The 14,363-nt window shown below is 35.5% G+C and overlaps 1 protein-coding gene across 5 annotated transcripts in view; it reads left to right on the forward strand.

Moving 5' to 3' along the window:
• Positions 1 to 1,028: 1,028 nt before the first annotated feature.
• CW7 overlaps positions 1,029 to 14,363 on the forward strand; it is a 231,616-nt gene continuing 218,281 nt past the window's right edge. Inside the window, exons 1-2 of one of the 5 annotated variants that reach the window (XM_089799335.1) lie at positions 1,029 to 1,120; positions 1,346 to 1,396. In XM_089799335.1, the coding sequence (XP_089655461.1) occupies positions 1,389 to 1,396 (8 nt within the window). In that variant the 5' untranslated portion in view covers positions 1,029 to 1,120; positions 1,346 to 1,388. Of the gene's footprint in view, positions 1,397 to 14,363 lie in introns of all 5 variants that reach the window. The other 4 variants (XM_089799334.1, XM_089799336.1, XM_089799337.1 and 1 more) reach the window with 4 other exon arrangements.

The following is a 14,363-nucleotide window of genomic DNA, read 5'->3' on the forward strand; positions in this document are numbered from 1 at the left end:
GCTCCCATAATATTATTGAAAGGAGGCATAACAAAGGGACCAAATCCTTCTGAAAGCAAGTCTTTGCACTTGGAGAAAGTCTCCATATGGGTCCAGAGCACACCTTCTCCATCATGAGCATACAACCAAAGAGAAGGGGAACCCACAACGAAGGGTATACAACTAGAGAAATCCACCAAGATAGGAGACCAAGCATTCAAACAAGGATGAAAGTACCCAAAAAATACTAGAAGATCAATGATCCACCTATAGGAAACCTTAGAGGCCAAAAGGTCCTAATAAACACAAATCTCATTAGAAAACCTCCAAATGCAACAAAGAAGGAGAAGAACAAGTCCTCCTCTACGCAAAGCCCTTCCCAAATCCTCCTCCTCATCCACATCTTCCTCCTCAGAGAGCTCATAATTTGAAAACCCACCCCAACTCCTCTTCCCGCTCAGAGCCATTTCTTCCTCCTCAACACCATGCACAAGAGTTGTTTCTTATTTATTTAATTAGTAAGTACTCTAAAATTGTCTTATCAACATATTCGTTTCCTTCACAATCTATACGTCTTAAACAAATCCTCCACACAAACAAAAATGCATTTTTAAATTCTCGCCTAGCGTTATAAACATCTATTAAAGTTTAATAGAAGAAGTTTGACTTTCAAGATTTGGTAATTATTTATAGGGATTTGACAATTTAAATCCTCACATAGCATGCCATAAACATCTATTAAAGTCTAGTGACAAATTTATGTTATCTAGAGCTTTACATTTCCATATATTTCTTCTAGAGAATAAAATATTTATTCGATCCAAAGATTTCTTTGAATAAACTATTAAAATATATTTTGACTATTTTGAATTTTTGATTAAGAAAAACAATATAAACCCTAGAAAAATTATAAAGACCCAATCAAATATACAATGAATACAAAAGTAAACGATGAACCAAACATTTAAGATCGAGTGGAAAAAAATTACAGTAGCCAAACTAATACAAGATACCACCTATAGATAGGCGGGACTTAAAAAAAAAAAAAAAATACTATGTACTACCCAAAGCAATGAGTAGCCCTGTTATAACACCTGTCTTTTGTTTACGCATATATTCTGGAAGCCAATTAAATTACAAGGTTGATAAAATAGAAACTACTTTTGGTTGTACAGAATTAAATTTTCCAAGCTTACCAAAACACTTAAAATACGAAACATTGATAATATGTATTTCTGAATTTGTTTCAGAGTTCGTTGTAATGCTGTGAAGAACGACTTATCTGATTATTTTATTTTCCATAAAATCAAGGGTAATTTATTTTTGGTTTATGAATTTTGTTTGACGCTCAAATCAATCATCGCAGATCACTAGAAAGGGGAAGACAGCGACCAAAACGGAGGTCGTCAATGTCCATGTAAGTCTTCACAATTTTCCTTTCTATATTTATATATAACATAAATTCAATAAATCTTTAAAATAGAACATTTGCAACTGTTAGGAGGATGCTTGAAATTTAACAGTAATCCAGTTCGAGGGATATGTATTGAAGGAAGTATTTGGTTTTAATTATAAGAGTTATGATCGATACTTAGCTGGCTTGAAACTAGATAAAATTGCAGTTTGGTATTGGTTTCTTTTGTTTGATTGTCAAATGCAGATGGGCGACTGATTTCTGCATTCAAACTTATAATCAGGGCATCTTCTGTCCATTACATGGCAAACTGTTGATATGCTGATTTTGGCCCTGAGAAAGAGTAGCCACATTTGAATTTTCGACACCATCTTAATTTTTCTTTGTTTCTTGGTCTTTTTCAAATTTCTATCACCCCGAGAGTAATCAGCATTCCAACTCGGCAACACGCGATCTCTTGAAATGATTTTTATTGTGGTAAAAGGACTTTTGGAAAATATTTGCATTAATTGTTTGAATCATTGCGTTTTGGATCATTCTACTATATGAGGGATCGAGTACCGCGAAGCAAAAAACAACGGTTCAAAAATCTATTTACGATTTCTTTATATCTCAGATCATAGATGTCTTTGTTCCATAATTTTGTATGGTGAGAGGTTTAAAAATCTTATGGTTTTAGGTACTTCCGTAAAATCCAACTATTTATGTGACAACCAGTGTTCTATCTGTGTCAACTCCCAGTGGGACTGAAATTCCGACAAAATTGCCTATTTACGATGCTTGGTTCTTCTAGTAATTTGTACCAGAATTTCTCTGCTTTCCTTTGTTCTCACTTCTCTAAATGCTTTCAATTGCTGTCCATATTAAGGTCCCTATTCAAAATTGAAAAGTTTAAGTTTAGTGCTCAATCCGGTGATGGACTCAAAAATTAGGAGTAGAAAATTTCAACATATACAAGTTAAATGAGAAACAATGTTTTTGTAGGCTTTCAGTAGTGGGTCTTATTTACCACATTCCTGTTTCGATTGGTGATAATCTGAAAGACCACAATTACCTTTTACCTTTATATTGCTAATCCAACTGCCATTGTAGGCTGTGCATCCGTTGTTTTAATGTTTCCTGTTTCTATCCTTCACTGAACATCTCTCCACTTTTCCTATTCCTCTTTAGGGAGGCCATTATGAATCTCAGACCTAAGTCTGTGAACTAATCCTTATTTGTGTTATAAATACTTTCTCTCCTTTTTAAAGTTTTTCCCCATAATATGCCCTTTTCTCTTATCTTATATAGCTTGTTTAATGTTTTTTCAGCAATTAGGCTTCTATTCCATGGCAAAGTTCTGTGGTATGGTAAAGCTTAGAAGCTAACTGAACTTTGTCAATTGAACTGCACTGGGACTGTGGCAAGATGATTTAATGCAGTCATTTTGGAGTGGGACAGTTTGATTATTTATGTCATGGCAGGATACACACACAGACACAGACACAGACACACACACACAACACTTGTGGGGCACGTTTGCAGAAATGTGTTTATTTTGTGGGACCTAATCCATGATATTAATGAAGATTCCAAAATAGAAACGAGTTCTGGAGCATCATCGTTCTCTACTACAGGTTAATCAAGGTGGGCTCAAAACTTTGATAATACTTTGTGAAAACCTCACACGAAGAAAAATGGAAAAATAAAAAGGAAAACTATACATGTAATCCCTTTTAACTTGGTGCATCTTGGTTGAAGGTAAGGGTCACCGCTTAAGTGGTGTTGGGTGAGCTTGGAGCACATTCTCTTAAGTTTTTATAAACAAAAGTCATGCTTGAATGTACCTGGAGGCTGAAATTAATTCCTCCACAACCCCACATGTCTGCTGGATTAATGGGCCTCATTATTGTGGCATGCAGATTTGAGCCTATATTCCTTTTTTACAAAGGTCTACCCTAACCATTACACTTAAATTGTTGGAGTTGAGCATCTTAAGCAAGCATATAGTTTTTTAATTAGGTAGCTACATTTTTGTGAATTTAGTTGTGTATGGATAATTTGCAAAGTTTATTCATTAAATTGAACATTTTGTAGGTTGTGATGTTGATACATTTTTCTATCTTTTAGATCCTTGTGCTCTGTTGAAATATGACAGTTCATATGTGAGAATATCTTGAGCGAGTTCAATGACAGTATGCTCAAAGATTGTAGCTGTATTTTATACAGACTTAAATGTAATAAAAAACAGTAGCCTAGAGTATCTGTCATCAGGACTTATCTTGTTTGCCTTGATCAGTCATATTTATAAGATGTCTATCCATATAGCAGGTGGTCAGACATTGAACTGAATATGAAGATTGTTTGAGGATGCAATTATTTGATCCCTTAGACTGTCCAGTGTTTTGGACATCATTAAAATTGTTCATTCAAAGATTTGTAATTTAGTAAACTGACTGTTTATAAACCACAAAAGTCAGTGAAGATCTGTTTTGCCTCTCATATTTTAGTATATACAAGGGCATCTTACAAAACTCTTAAGTTGTTTTTCTCGTTGATAAATTTCACCCCATGGCGAGGGCTTACTTTCAGCATTGTTACTTATGATTGACTATTATGTTGCTATATGATTCTATTGAAATTTCACTGCCCTCAAAAATTGAGTGGTGCTGCTTCCAGTATCGATGCATTGTGTTACCTAATTGATATGCCCTTTTGGGATCTGAATTTGGACCTTTGCGAGATTGATCACATGAGCCCAACCCAATTGACTGAAGACTGTGATTATATTTCTCTTGAAAATCAATGTATATGTTAGGATTACAGAAGTAGTTGGCACTTGGATATGTTGTTTATGTGTTGTATTGATGACAGGTTTGTCATTGATGTCAACATATAGGGTTGTGTTCATGACAGACTGTGATTCTATACACTGCAGAGGTTGGATTGATCAGCGAAGTTGGGATCTGATAGGTCAAGCTATGCCAGCTTACATTCATGATCAAGAATTTATTCAGATACTACATCTGTGTTCGTGTATGTTTATATGGAGAATTGGATAAGTTACAATTCATTTTGTAAAGATTGGTAGCAGGCCAGTGTGCAGAAAAACAGGTTACAGATGATTGGCTATATCTTATGAGTGAATGTAATTAAGGTGAGCGAGCTTAGATCGTGGTTGAAGACATGTTTGTGATGATATTCTCGTGTTAGCACAACTTGATGATCATTCTGGTAAGGTCGCTGAAGTGTAACATATGATATGTTCACCAGGAACCAACTCTTGTATTGGGAATTATTTTGGAAGTTGTAAAGTGTGGGAACTTAATGTAATATCTTAGTGAAGTCCTATGTAATTAATTGTACATTGGGGAAGCTCAAAAGGCTGACCTAATTAGTTTTTAGGACAAGGTATAAAGGAAAGTTGTTTCTTTGATTTGTAAGTGTGCTGTTGTACTATTATGTGATCGTATGGTCAGAGGATGCAAATTTGATTAGAGCAGAGCAGAGGATTATCTTGATGTTGGTTTGGGAACTTCAAAGGAACTGTATTGGCAATTGAGTTGCTGTCTTGGTCAGTTCACTACTTCGATTTGCTATCCTGAAGATTTGTTTGTATTCAGTTGCAGAAATAATTTGGACAGTGGGTTCAGTTGTGTTCCTTAAGGCTCCTAACAGGGCTATAACTTTTTGACAAGGGTTCAAAGTCTCCTTATAGGGACTAATGTACTGATTGTATTGTAATTGGTTCCTAACAGGGTCACATCCTTTTACAAGAAAGAAATTTTTATATTAGTACATCATATTGTGGGTTCCATCCCCACCAGGGTTTTCCCTTTGATCAAGTGTTTCCCTAGTTAACAAACCATTTTGTCATCATGCATGTTTTATCTCTTGGCATTGCTCACTGTTTTGGTATTAAAAATTGGATTTATGTTATAATTGGCACACAACCGATTTACCCCCATGCCCACCCCCCCTCCCTAGTTTTGTTAGTGGACTTTTCTTTGTAACAGTATATACCTTTTGTAGAAGTCAACAATCTTTGCTATTATAACTTGGATTGTTTGTTGTATACATGAAACTTGTGGGTGTGAATGAGCATCCATTCGGAATAAGCATCTCTATAACAGCTTATGGCAAGAATAAAAACACACAACCTCAATTAGACCTGCAGCTCTTGGTTGAGCATTTTAATTTTATAATCAGAAATCTTCTGCTAGCACATAGCGAGAGTTGGTGTTTCTTAAGCTTATATTAGAAGACATATGGTTATATTGTATGGACCAAGATACTGTAGCATTATATTAAAGCTTTTGTCATTTAGGGGCATAAAACAAATGAGAGGTGCCTCTATGATATATTTTCAATTCTTTTAATATTTACACCATGAATCTTTTGCTTATTAACTTCTTTAAGTTTTAAAACACGTGTAGAAGTCTAAGGATAACTTTGTACCTTATAATTATTATTAACAATGTTTAGACTTTTGAAGCAGACTAATTTTCAAATAGCACCAACTGTTGTAGCATTGTATTCATTCAAAATTTTTTCTATTAGTCTAACAATGAGATTTATTGAAAGAAAGATTTTTTTTTAAAACACATTCTATTCAAGCTTCTTGAATTATTTCCAAAAACAATGTTTTTATTTATATTTATTTATTTATTTTCTGATAAGTAAAATGAGGGATCTGTTTGGGGTCCCCACTCATCAACAGAAGAATTAGAAGTGGTTTTTGTACAAACAATGGAGAAAACTGTCAGCTACAAATCTGGGGGGGATTGCTATTAACAAATAGGGAAAATGACAAACAATTTGACCTACCATAATGCAGAAACAAATCTCATCATACTTACAAAGAGAACAAATGTGTCACTTCTGGAACACCCATCCATAGAGACATAAACAAGCGACTGGCCTCACCTATTAATGCCATCTGCAAAGCCAGTATCATCATACAATCAAGCACTCACCATAGCACACACACCCTGCCTTCACGGTCTGTTTTAGTATCAACCACACTTGAATCAATAACCTCCTTGCCTGACATCCTGAAGAGATCCAACAGACTCCCTAGAGCTCCATGAAATCCTTCTTGAGTTAGTGTCAGGAGAGTAACTGTAGTAGCACCACCCAAGTGCCTATCCTAATGAACAAACACAAACTTTCACATATATTGAAAACTATTGATAAAAATGCTTTAGGACTACCACATTGTTCTGCAAGCTGAGCACTTCCCTACTGGGACCTAGATGTAACTTACTTTCTACACTCTTCTTCCACCTAGAGAGTAGCCCTCAATTCTCCCTCTGGCAAACTTCACTTCTCAAAAGAAAAATCTTCCTCTTTCCTCGTTAGAGTATGCAAGAGATATTCCTAAACTATGTCATCTTGAATTATTGCTTTCAAATTCAACTGGATATTCCTCGCTATGGAAGCTGATGTCTTCTGTCCACTAGTATTTCCTGCTATTTCCATGCACACGTAGTGTTTCTTGTTGGGACCTTACACAATTTATCTCAGATTTCTGGATTGAACTTTGCTGACTAATTCCATATATCTTCTTTTCCCTTCCGAATCCCTTTTTGGGTGATTTAATATTTCTTTATATACCTTTATATGATAAAGGTGTGCTTTTTCATTTAATTATTTATTAACATTAATATTGTTGTTATGTTATTATTTATTATAATACTAATAATATTATTAATAATATTAATATTATTATATAATGCATAATATAAATACTTCACTTTATATATTATGTTTATTAATGTAAATATTATATTTTATCGTTTTATATAATAATATTTAATTCTAATACTTTTATTAATATAATATGTAATATTATATTATGATTATTGATATTATATTATAATTATTTATCCTGGAGATTGAAGATCTTCAAAAAATTTGTCAAGCAACGACTGACCATTAGAAGGAATTGGTTCTTTCTTCTGTTTATTTTACATGTTTGGGTGATACCAAATTGGTGAGGGATGAACTAGTTTATTACTGCTGATAAAGTGGGTGATAGTGAAACGAAATTTGAAGAGGATGCTAATATCTAGATAGTCGGTATTTCAAAGAGTCTTTCTTATATATACTGTCTAGTTAGCTGGTAGTGAGGTTGATTAGACGTCTTTTGTTAGATATATACTCTAGTCTATCGCAGTCACCTGCTTGGTTTTCCATTTAGGTATTTTGTAATTTTCTCAGCATGTCAACAAATGTTGGAAGCATGTAGATTTTGTTATATTCTGGTCAAATTATGATAAATGATGACAATACTTACTTAATGACACTTGGCTATTGTTTTCTTTCCTTAAATCTGATTAAGATTAGTTTTCTATAGGTTAATTTATTTGATGGCAAGAAAATTCTTAATATACTGTTAAAGAGTATATTATCAATTATCTAATTACTTTTTTCTGATAAAAAAACACTGACAGTTGTCTCTATCAATGATTTTAGATATTTGCATTAACAATAAGTATTAATCTGGATTGGAATTTTATTAACATTTGTAAGAAATAGTTCCAGTAGATTTTAAATTCCCTCCTTTAGCAATTTATTTCTGCTGTATCATTTCCATAAAACTTTTCTGTCACTTAGGGCCCCTATATCAGGGTTTGCAGGACTTGAATAATACCCTCTTGCCCGAACTTCATTTGAAGGGCAACACCCTATCTTTGCTAGGTCGTAAGCCCTTTTACCATGCCCCAAAACTATTCCCTTTATGCAAGAGTCACCATTAGTTAGTATTTGAGAAAATTGGAATGAACCTGATAACTTGTTTCTTGCTTTTTTGATATGTAACTCAGAATAATTCTGGGTTTTAGGCGTCATCCCAATGTGTTATCCTTGTTTCTAATGCTGCTTCCCTGGTGTTGAGTTTCCATTGTCATCCCTTTGTGTTATTTCTTCTTTCTTGTCCTACTATTTCTGTCTACTTTTTGCATGGCTTGTTCTTTGTTTCATTTCCATTCTTGTGTTTTTGCTTCTTTCCCCTTTTCTGTCGGTCTTCTTAAACTTGTTTCGATTCTGGTGGTTCGTTGCTTCCTCTCTGTCATTCCTAAATTATATTTGTACTTCCCCCGTTTTTGGGTTCTTTCTCTTTCTCTTCTTTTTAGCTTTTTCTAGTCCTTTTAACTATCTAAGATTCTTTGTCATTGTCTCGTCTTGGTGTCCCTTAGGTTCTTCTTAATTGTCTCTTGGCCTTCTATGGCTCAAGTATTTCTATTACTTGGCTGGATGATTGTTAATTTTCTTTCCCAGTTCTCAATTGAAATCTTTAGTTGATTACTATGAGCCTGTCTGTTTAGATTCATATGGATCTTTAACCCTTTGTAAACTAAGCAAGATCTCAACCTATCCCTGTGTAGTCCTCACAATGGATACTCTTATCAAGCTTCAAGGACCCACGTCCCAAATTGCTTTCGATGAGCCAATTACAGGGGAGAAACTGAAAGAAGTCGTCTTGTCCACACACTTTCTGGTGTTGAGAGCAGTTTTCAGAATTCTAGGAAAAGAGTTCATCATCAATACTGATAGTTATAGGGTAAATAGTGACATTCGTTTAATGTTCATCGCCATAGGAAATTTGGTAGAGGTGGACAAATTTAGCATCAATACTCTTTGTAGACGACTCTTCAAATTTGAGTCCTTAGGAGATCTGGAAAAGGTCATAGCTAATATTGGAGATGACCTCAGTATTCCTAAGCCCTGCCACCATGACTTTCCTTTGATTGATGACCAATTTGTTCCTTGTTATCCGATTTTCTCAACAATGGATCCAATTAGGCTTATTGTGTGGCTACCCATTGTCAAAAGAAATTTGTATTTCTTGTAATAACCCTCAGCTGGTTATAGTTCAACAATTAGCTTTAACACATTTATTTCCTTATGAAATCAGACGTTTGACATTTTGTCAAATAGTTGGCGAAGAACTCTCCAACAGTGTGATTGAAAAATCAAATATTTTTAATGCTCTTTGAAATTTTGGATATGAAGAGAATGGAGAATTACAATAGTAGTATAACAGTAACAACTTTGTCATTCTAATTTCAAATTGATGAAGATAATAACAATGACCCTTCAGCAACTGTTTTTCAGATTAATTAGAACAACAATTCACTGAAATATATATGAAATGCTACTGATTTTATCAAATGCCAAAGTGGAACCTGATATAATTTGTTGCATCCAATATTGGTGCTGTAAGCCACTTCTTGATAGTATTGCTGCGAGAAATAATGCCCGAATACATGCAATGAGTGGACGTGACCCTTGGATAATGCTAGTTAGCTGCCTTATTGCTGAATGCAGCCCAGTACACCCAAAACATAGGACCTTAATGGAATACAATGACGTCCACAATGAACCGGCAAGCCCAAATATAAATCGCAGATCAGAAATGAATAGACGCAGGCCTCTTCCAATACTCACACAGCCCGTAATTTGTTACCAATTATCAAAATTGTAAATCGCAGGTCCAGTAATTATGCTGCCTAGTCTTCTAATGCAAATTGGAATCAAAGTTTACCACTTGGCATTTATAATAATGGTGTTACTGCCTCACACATTGAATTGGCAACCTGTAGCATAGAAATTCTGTCCTCTAGCAATTAAATTCACAATCCTGAACACTAAATAACTTCTCAATGATTCCCTTCAGAAATTCGATCTCCAAGGCATAGTAAATACAGTAGGAGAATCAGACAATTGTATACTTCAGCACAATTGCTTATGACAACCTCAAATCTGAATCTCAGATCTTCTCAGAAATTTAGAGACTCTTATCTTCAGCAAGGGCACAAAGCGAGAAACTCAGGAAAGCCACAAAGGCAGCAAAAACAAGAGATAAACAATAATCAAATGCTTCACTCATCAAATGGGCTCATATTTATTATCTCCAAATGGCACAAAGTTTCCCAAATGAACTTCACTTAAGAAGCTTCCCACACACAACATTAAGATGTAGTAAAGTGCCATTATAAATGAATTTAATAATTGCTTTTGGCTCCGAAAATGACCTTCTCCACCATAATTTCAAATTCTGACATGTAAGGCCACTGTTTCTTGTTCCTATGATTTAAAACTTTTCGTCTCGGTTCCAACGAGCTATGATACCGAGGTGACCAACCAACAACACCAACAAAAATAGCAACCTCAGCGTATTTAGATGAATCCAAATAATAATTCACCCATCTTGCGAAAACAATTGAAGAAGCATCAAAATCGAAATTTGACAACACCAAAGTGATCCTGATGATGAAAGACGATGAATGAATTTGACAGGGTGACTTACTATAAATAGACACTCCCTCCAAGATTCTTGGAGCCCAAACTAGAAGCCCAAAATAAAAACTGAGAGCATCCTCCAACTCCTTCGACTCAATTGAGCTCATTGGGACCAACAAATTGACTTATTATGAATAGTAAGTCCGTCAAATGGAGCCAAAACACACCATAGGTTGCTGGAAAGCTTATAACCACACAACTGAGACCCTCAAATCCTACTGTCAGGTCATGAGGGTTGCGATGGTGAACTGACCTGACCAACTGCAGGAACTTGCTAAAAATGGGGACATTACATTTCCTTTTCAATTTTCCGCATTTTAGAATTCCAATCCTAGCTAATTAGATAGATAAATTTATTATTGGGGATAGGGTAGGGTCGTGGGCAATGAATCAGAAATTAGTCTTGAACTATTGGATCCATTCATTATCATGCCAAGGGATAACCGAGAAGATGAATAATCTCATTCCCCTCAAAACATGCCTCTAGATTAAAGATATATCTAGTATCTATGTATGACAATATGAATTTAATTAATCCAAGAAAATTTGTATAAACTATTAATTTGTGTAAGGGATATTTCAACTCGTCACACTGAAGAAGTTCAAGGCCAGATCTTGACTTTGATTATAGAGGTATGCATTCTCAGATAAAAAGGGCTTTCACCCATGTTCATTACATGGAGGATGTTTGGGTTGATTTACTAAGTGACGTGGATGTTGCTAGAATAGATTGCTGTAGGCTTACTTTGCAACAAATCATTGATCTCAACATGATTCATGTTCCAAAAGTGATTGAGGATGATAATACTATCTTGGATCTGGAATTTCACAATAGCCAACTGGAGAAGCTTTTTCCTACTCCCATTTAACAGCAACAGAAAGAAGCAACTTCTATCTTGGATAGATTCTAGTCGATCTTGCTGAATACCAACACATTGCTGAAAAGAAAGGGTCTAAAGAGAGTCCATCTAAAAGTTGGAGTAGATTGCAGTCATTTCGGACCAATTGGAAGGAAATTTCAAGTGGAGGTGAAAAGGAAAGACATATCATCCACCTCAGAGCCAAATTGAAGCTCAAAGAAGGAAAAGTTGTCATTCCACCCTCACATTCATCTCAAGCACCTCTCCAAGCACAAGAATTCGATGAAGAAGAAGAAGAGGGTGAAATAATGATCATATCTCCTCCACAACCCCCAAGCAACCAAGAACTGTCTACCCAAAGAGAAACCATTCTTGGCTACCATATACAATGACTTGGACTCATTTTCCACCGTATTCATGCTTGCTATTCCTATTTATGATTTGAATACGCTAGCGCTGCCTATCTCTTTTGCTACTCCACCTATTCTCACAACAGAGCAATGTGAAAACCTCGGAAATGTGTTTGACAATTTTCCAACTCTCACAGAGGGACAAGTTTCCCAACTTGATACCTTGGTCGTAGGGTTTAAGATGTTCATGACAGAGTCATCCTAAATAATACCCGTGGTTCTAATTGTGCAAATGAAGACATGCACTATGACAACAAAAATACAATTAGGATCAATGTCTGTCATAGTCACCATCCAAGTCTTAGTGGATGAGAGTTTTAGCTTGCCTGCATGGTTAAGAAACATTACCTTGAAGAGGAGAAAGATTGAGCTGCCTCTAGATGATCTTCCTTTGAAAAAGAACAAGTCTAAGCTTCCCATGCAAAGGGAAAAAGTTGTCTCAAGAATCCTTGTTGATTCTGAGAAAACTAAATATGCTGAGATTGCAGAACCTCTAGCGGATAAACCAAGCGAAGAGCTTAATCGCTCTGATTATAAGTTCACCAAAATTGAACTTGGCAAATAATCGTGGTTGGGGTGTCAGTAGGATGCCCAAGATGCAATTACTACTTTGTCAAAGAAGAATGACAAACTTTGGGAAAAGAAAACTCAGCTGAAGTTGGAGAATGCTTGCCTTCACGAGATCATTCAACAACAATCTTCACAGTCTGTAGTCATCACATCACAAACAATTTAGCTGAATCAAAGGGCTGAAGCGGCTAAGGCTTGGTTCGAGGAAATTATCATAGAGGGAGTCCATTCAATTAAAGATGCGCTTTGTAAAAACCCTCACTGGCAATAACTTGAACAGCTTTGATTTCACCAACTTTTCTCACAAATCAGATTGTTGGCATTCTGTCAAACACTTGACAAACCACTCTCCAGTGAAGTAAATGGAAATGCGAGTATATCTAATGCTGTCTAGAACTAAATTTTGAGAGGGAACAAATTTGATCTTGTATTTTATTGGTTTTGAATGAATGATAACAAAGTGGAGAGAGCATACAGAATTAAGACTCCAATTTATTTCTTATTCAAGGGTCAAGTGCAATGCATTTCAAATTTCATACCTAAACAACTGAATTGAGTAAATAGAAATTGATTCGTATTTTTTGATCTTTAGCCGACCCTCTATATGTATTGACAGTGTGCTAATTGGATTTTATTATGCAAGCTGCAACTGTTGATTGGTTACGCCAAGGAGACACGTCACCAATCTCAAACTGATCCACGTCTATTAGAATTCGCCCAATAGAAACTAAAAGTCCAAATCTTAATTACTGAAAAAGCTGATTTGCTATAACACAAGCGTAGACCTTGTCAAGGGGAGTGACATCCAATATGCAGCAACCGTTTGTTAGTATCCATCTTCCATGCCTCACCTAGGCTTGACGTCCAATGCTGAAGTCCCTTGTTACATCCCAATTATCAATAGCCGGCAGAAGGAAAGACGTCTAGTTTTTAGTCTGAAGCCGTGAGTTGCACACGTGATCACAGAAAGGAGAATAATGCCTTGCAGGCAACAACTAATGCCCAACATGATTTGCTAATGATATGCGGTTCCCAACTAAAAAAAATGCCACACGTGTATCCAAGTCACAATAACCGCCAACAGTCTTCACAAACAAACTCACTTCGAACATTAAGTGCCATACTCCAATTTCAGCTAATACTCTTCAACAACTATCTCCTTAACTACAATAATCACAGCAGGAGATTTGACAGATTTATACCTCAGCACAAATGTCAATGAAAAGAACTTAGAAATTCTTCAGAACCCTAGCCAGATGATATGAGCAAAATATATAAAATTAAAGATCCTTCTCCTTAGCCACAAAAATAAAGTAGGAGAATTTTGGCCAATTGTATACTTCAACACAATTGCCAAGAACTTCTCAAACAAGACCTTTATACTTCAGCAAGGGCTCATAGGTCAAAAATCAGGAAAAAAAGCCACAAAGACACAAAAGCAAATATATAATCAAAACATGCCTTTTTCAATGAAATGAGCTCTCATTTATAAGCTTTTGTTGGCCAAAGTTTTCTTAAAACTCCACTTCAGAGATTGTGGAAGTTTCCCAAAAGAACTCAACACTAGAAACTTTCCAACTTGCTTTTTAGAAATATCTCTTAAAGTTATTATTATAATAATATAAACATTATTATAATAATGCAACTCAGTGATTAATAAATAAATAAGAGCTCACGCAATTATTAATTTGATTAACTGCAGGTGATGACCAACTAGCAATAATAGACTTGGGGCGTGTTTCCAGCCCTAAGCCTTGAGTTTCAAAAACCTTCCCCATTTTGGGGACTTGGGGATGACTGGAAATGTTTCCAAGCCGTCCCCACCCAAGCAAGAAAATCGGAAAC

This window comes from Cupressus sempervirens, chromosome 9 (genome assembly GCF_028749045.1).
Source record: "Cupressus sempervirens isolate cs-2001-9-10 chromosome 9, ASM2874904v1, whole genome shotgun sequence".
NCBI lineage: Eukaryota > Viridiplantae > Streptophyta > Pinopsida > Cupressales > Cupressaceae > Cupressus > Cupressus sempervirens.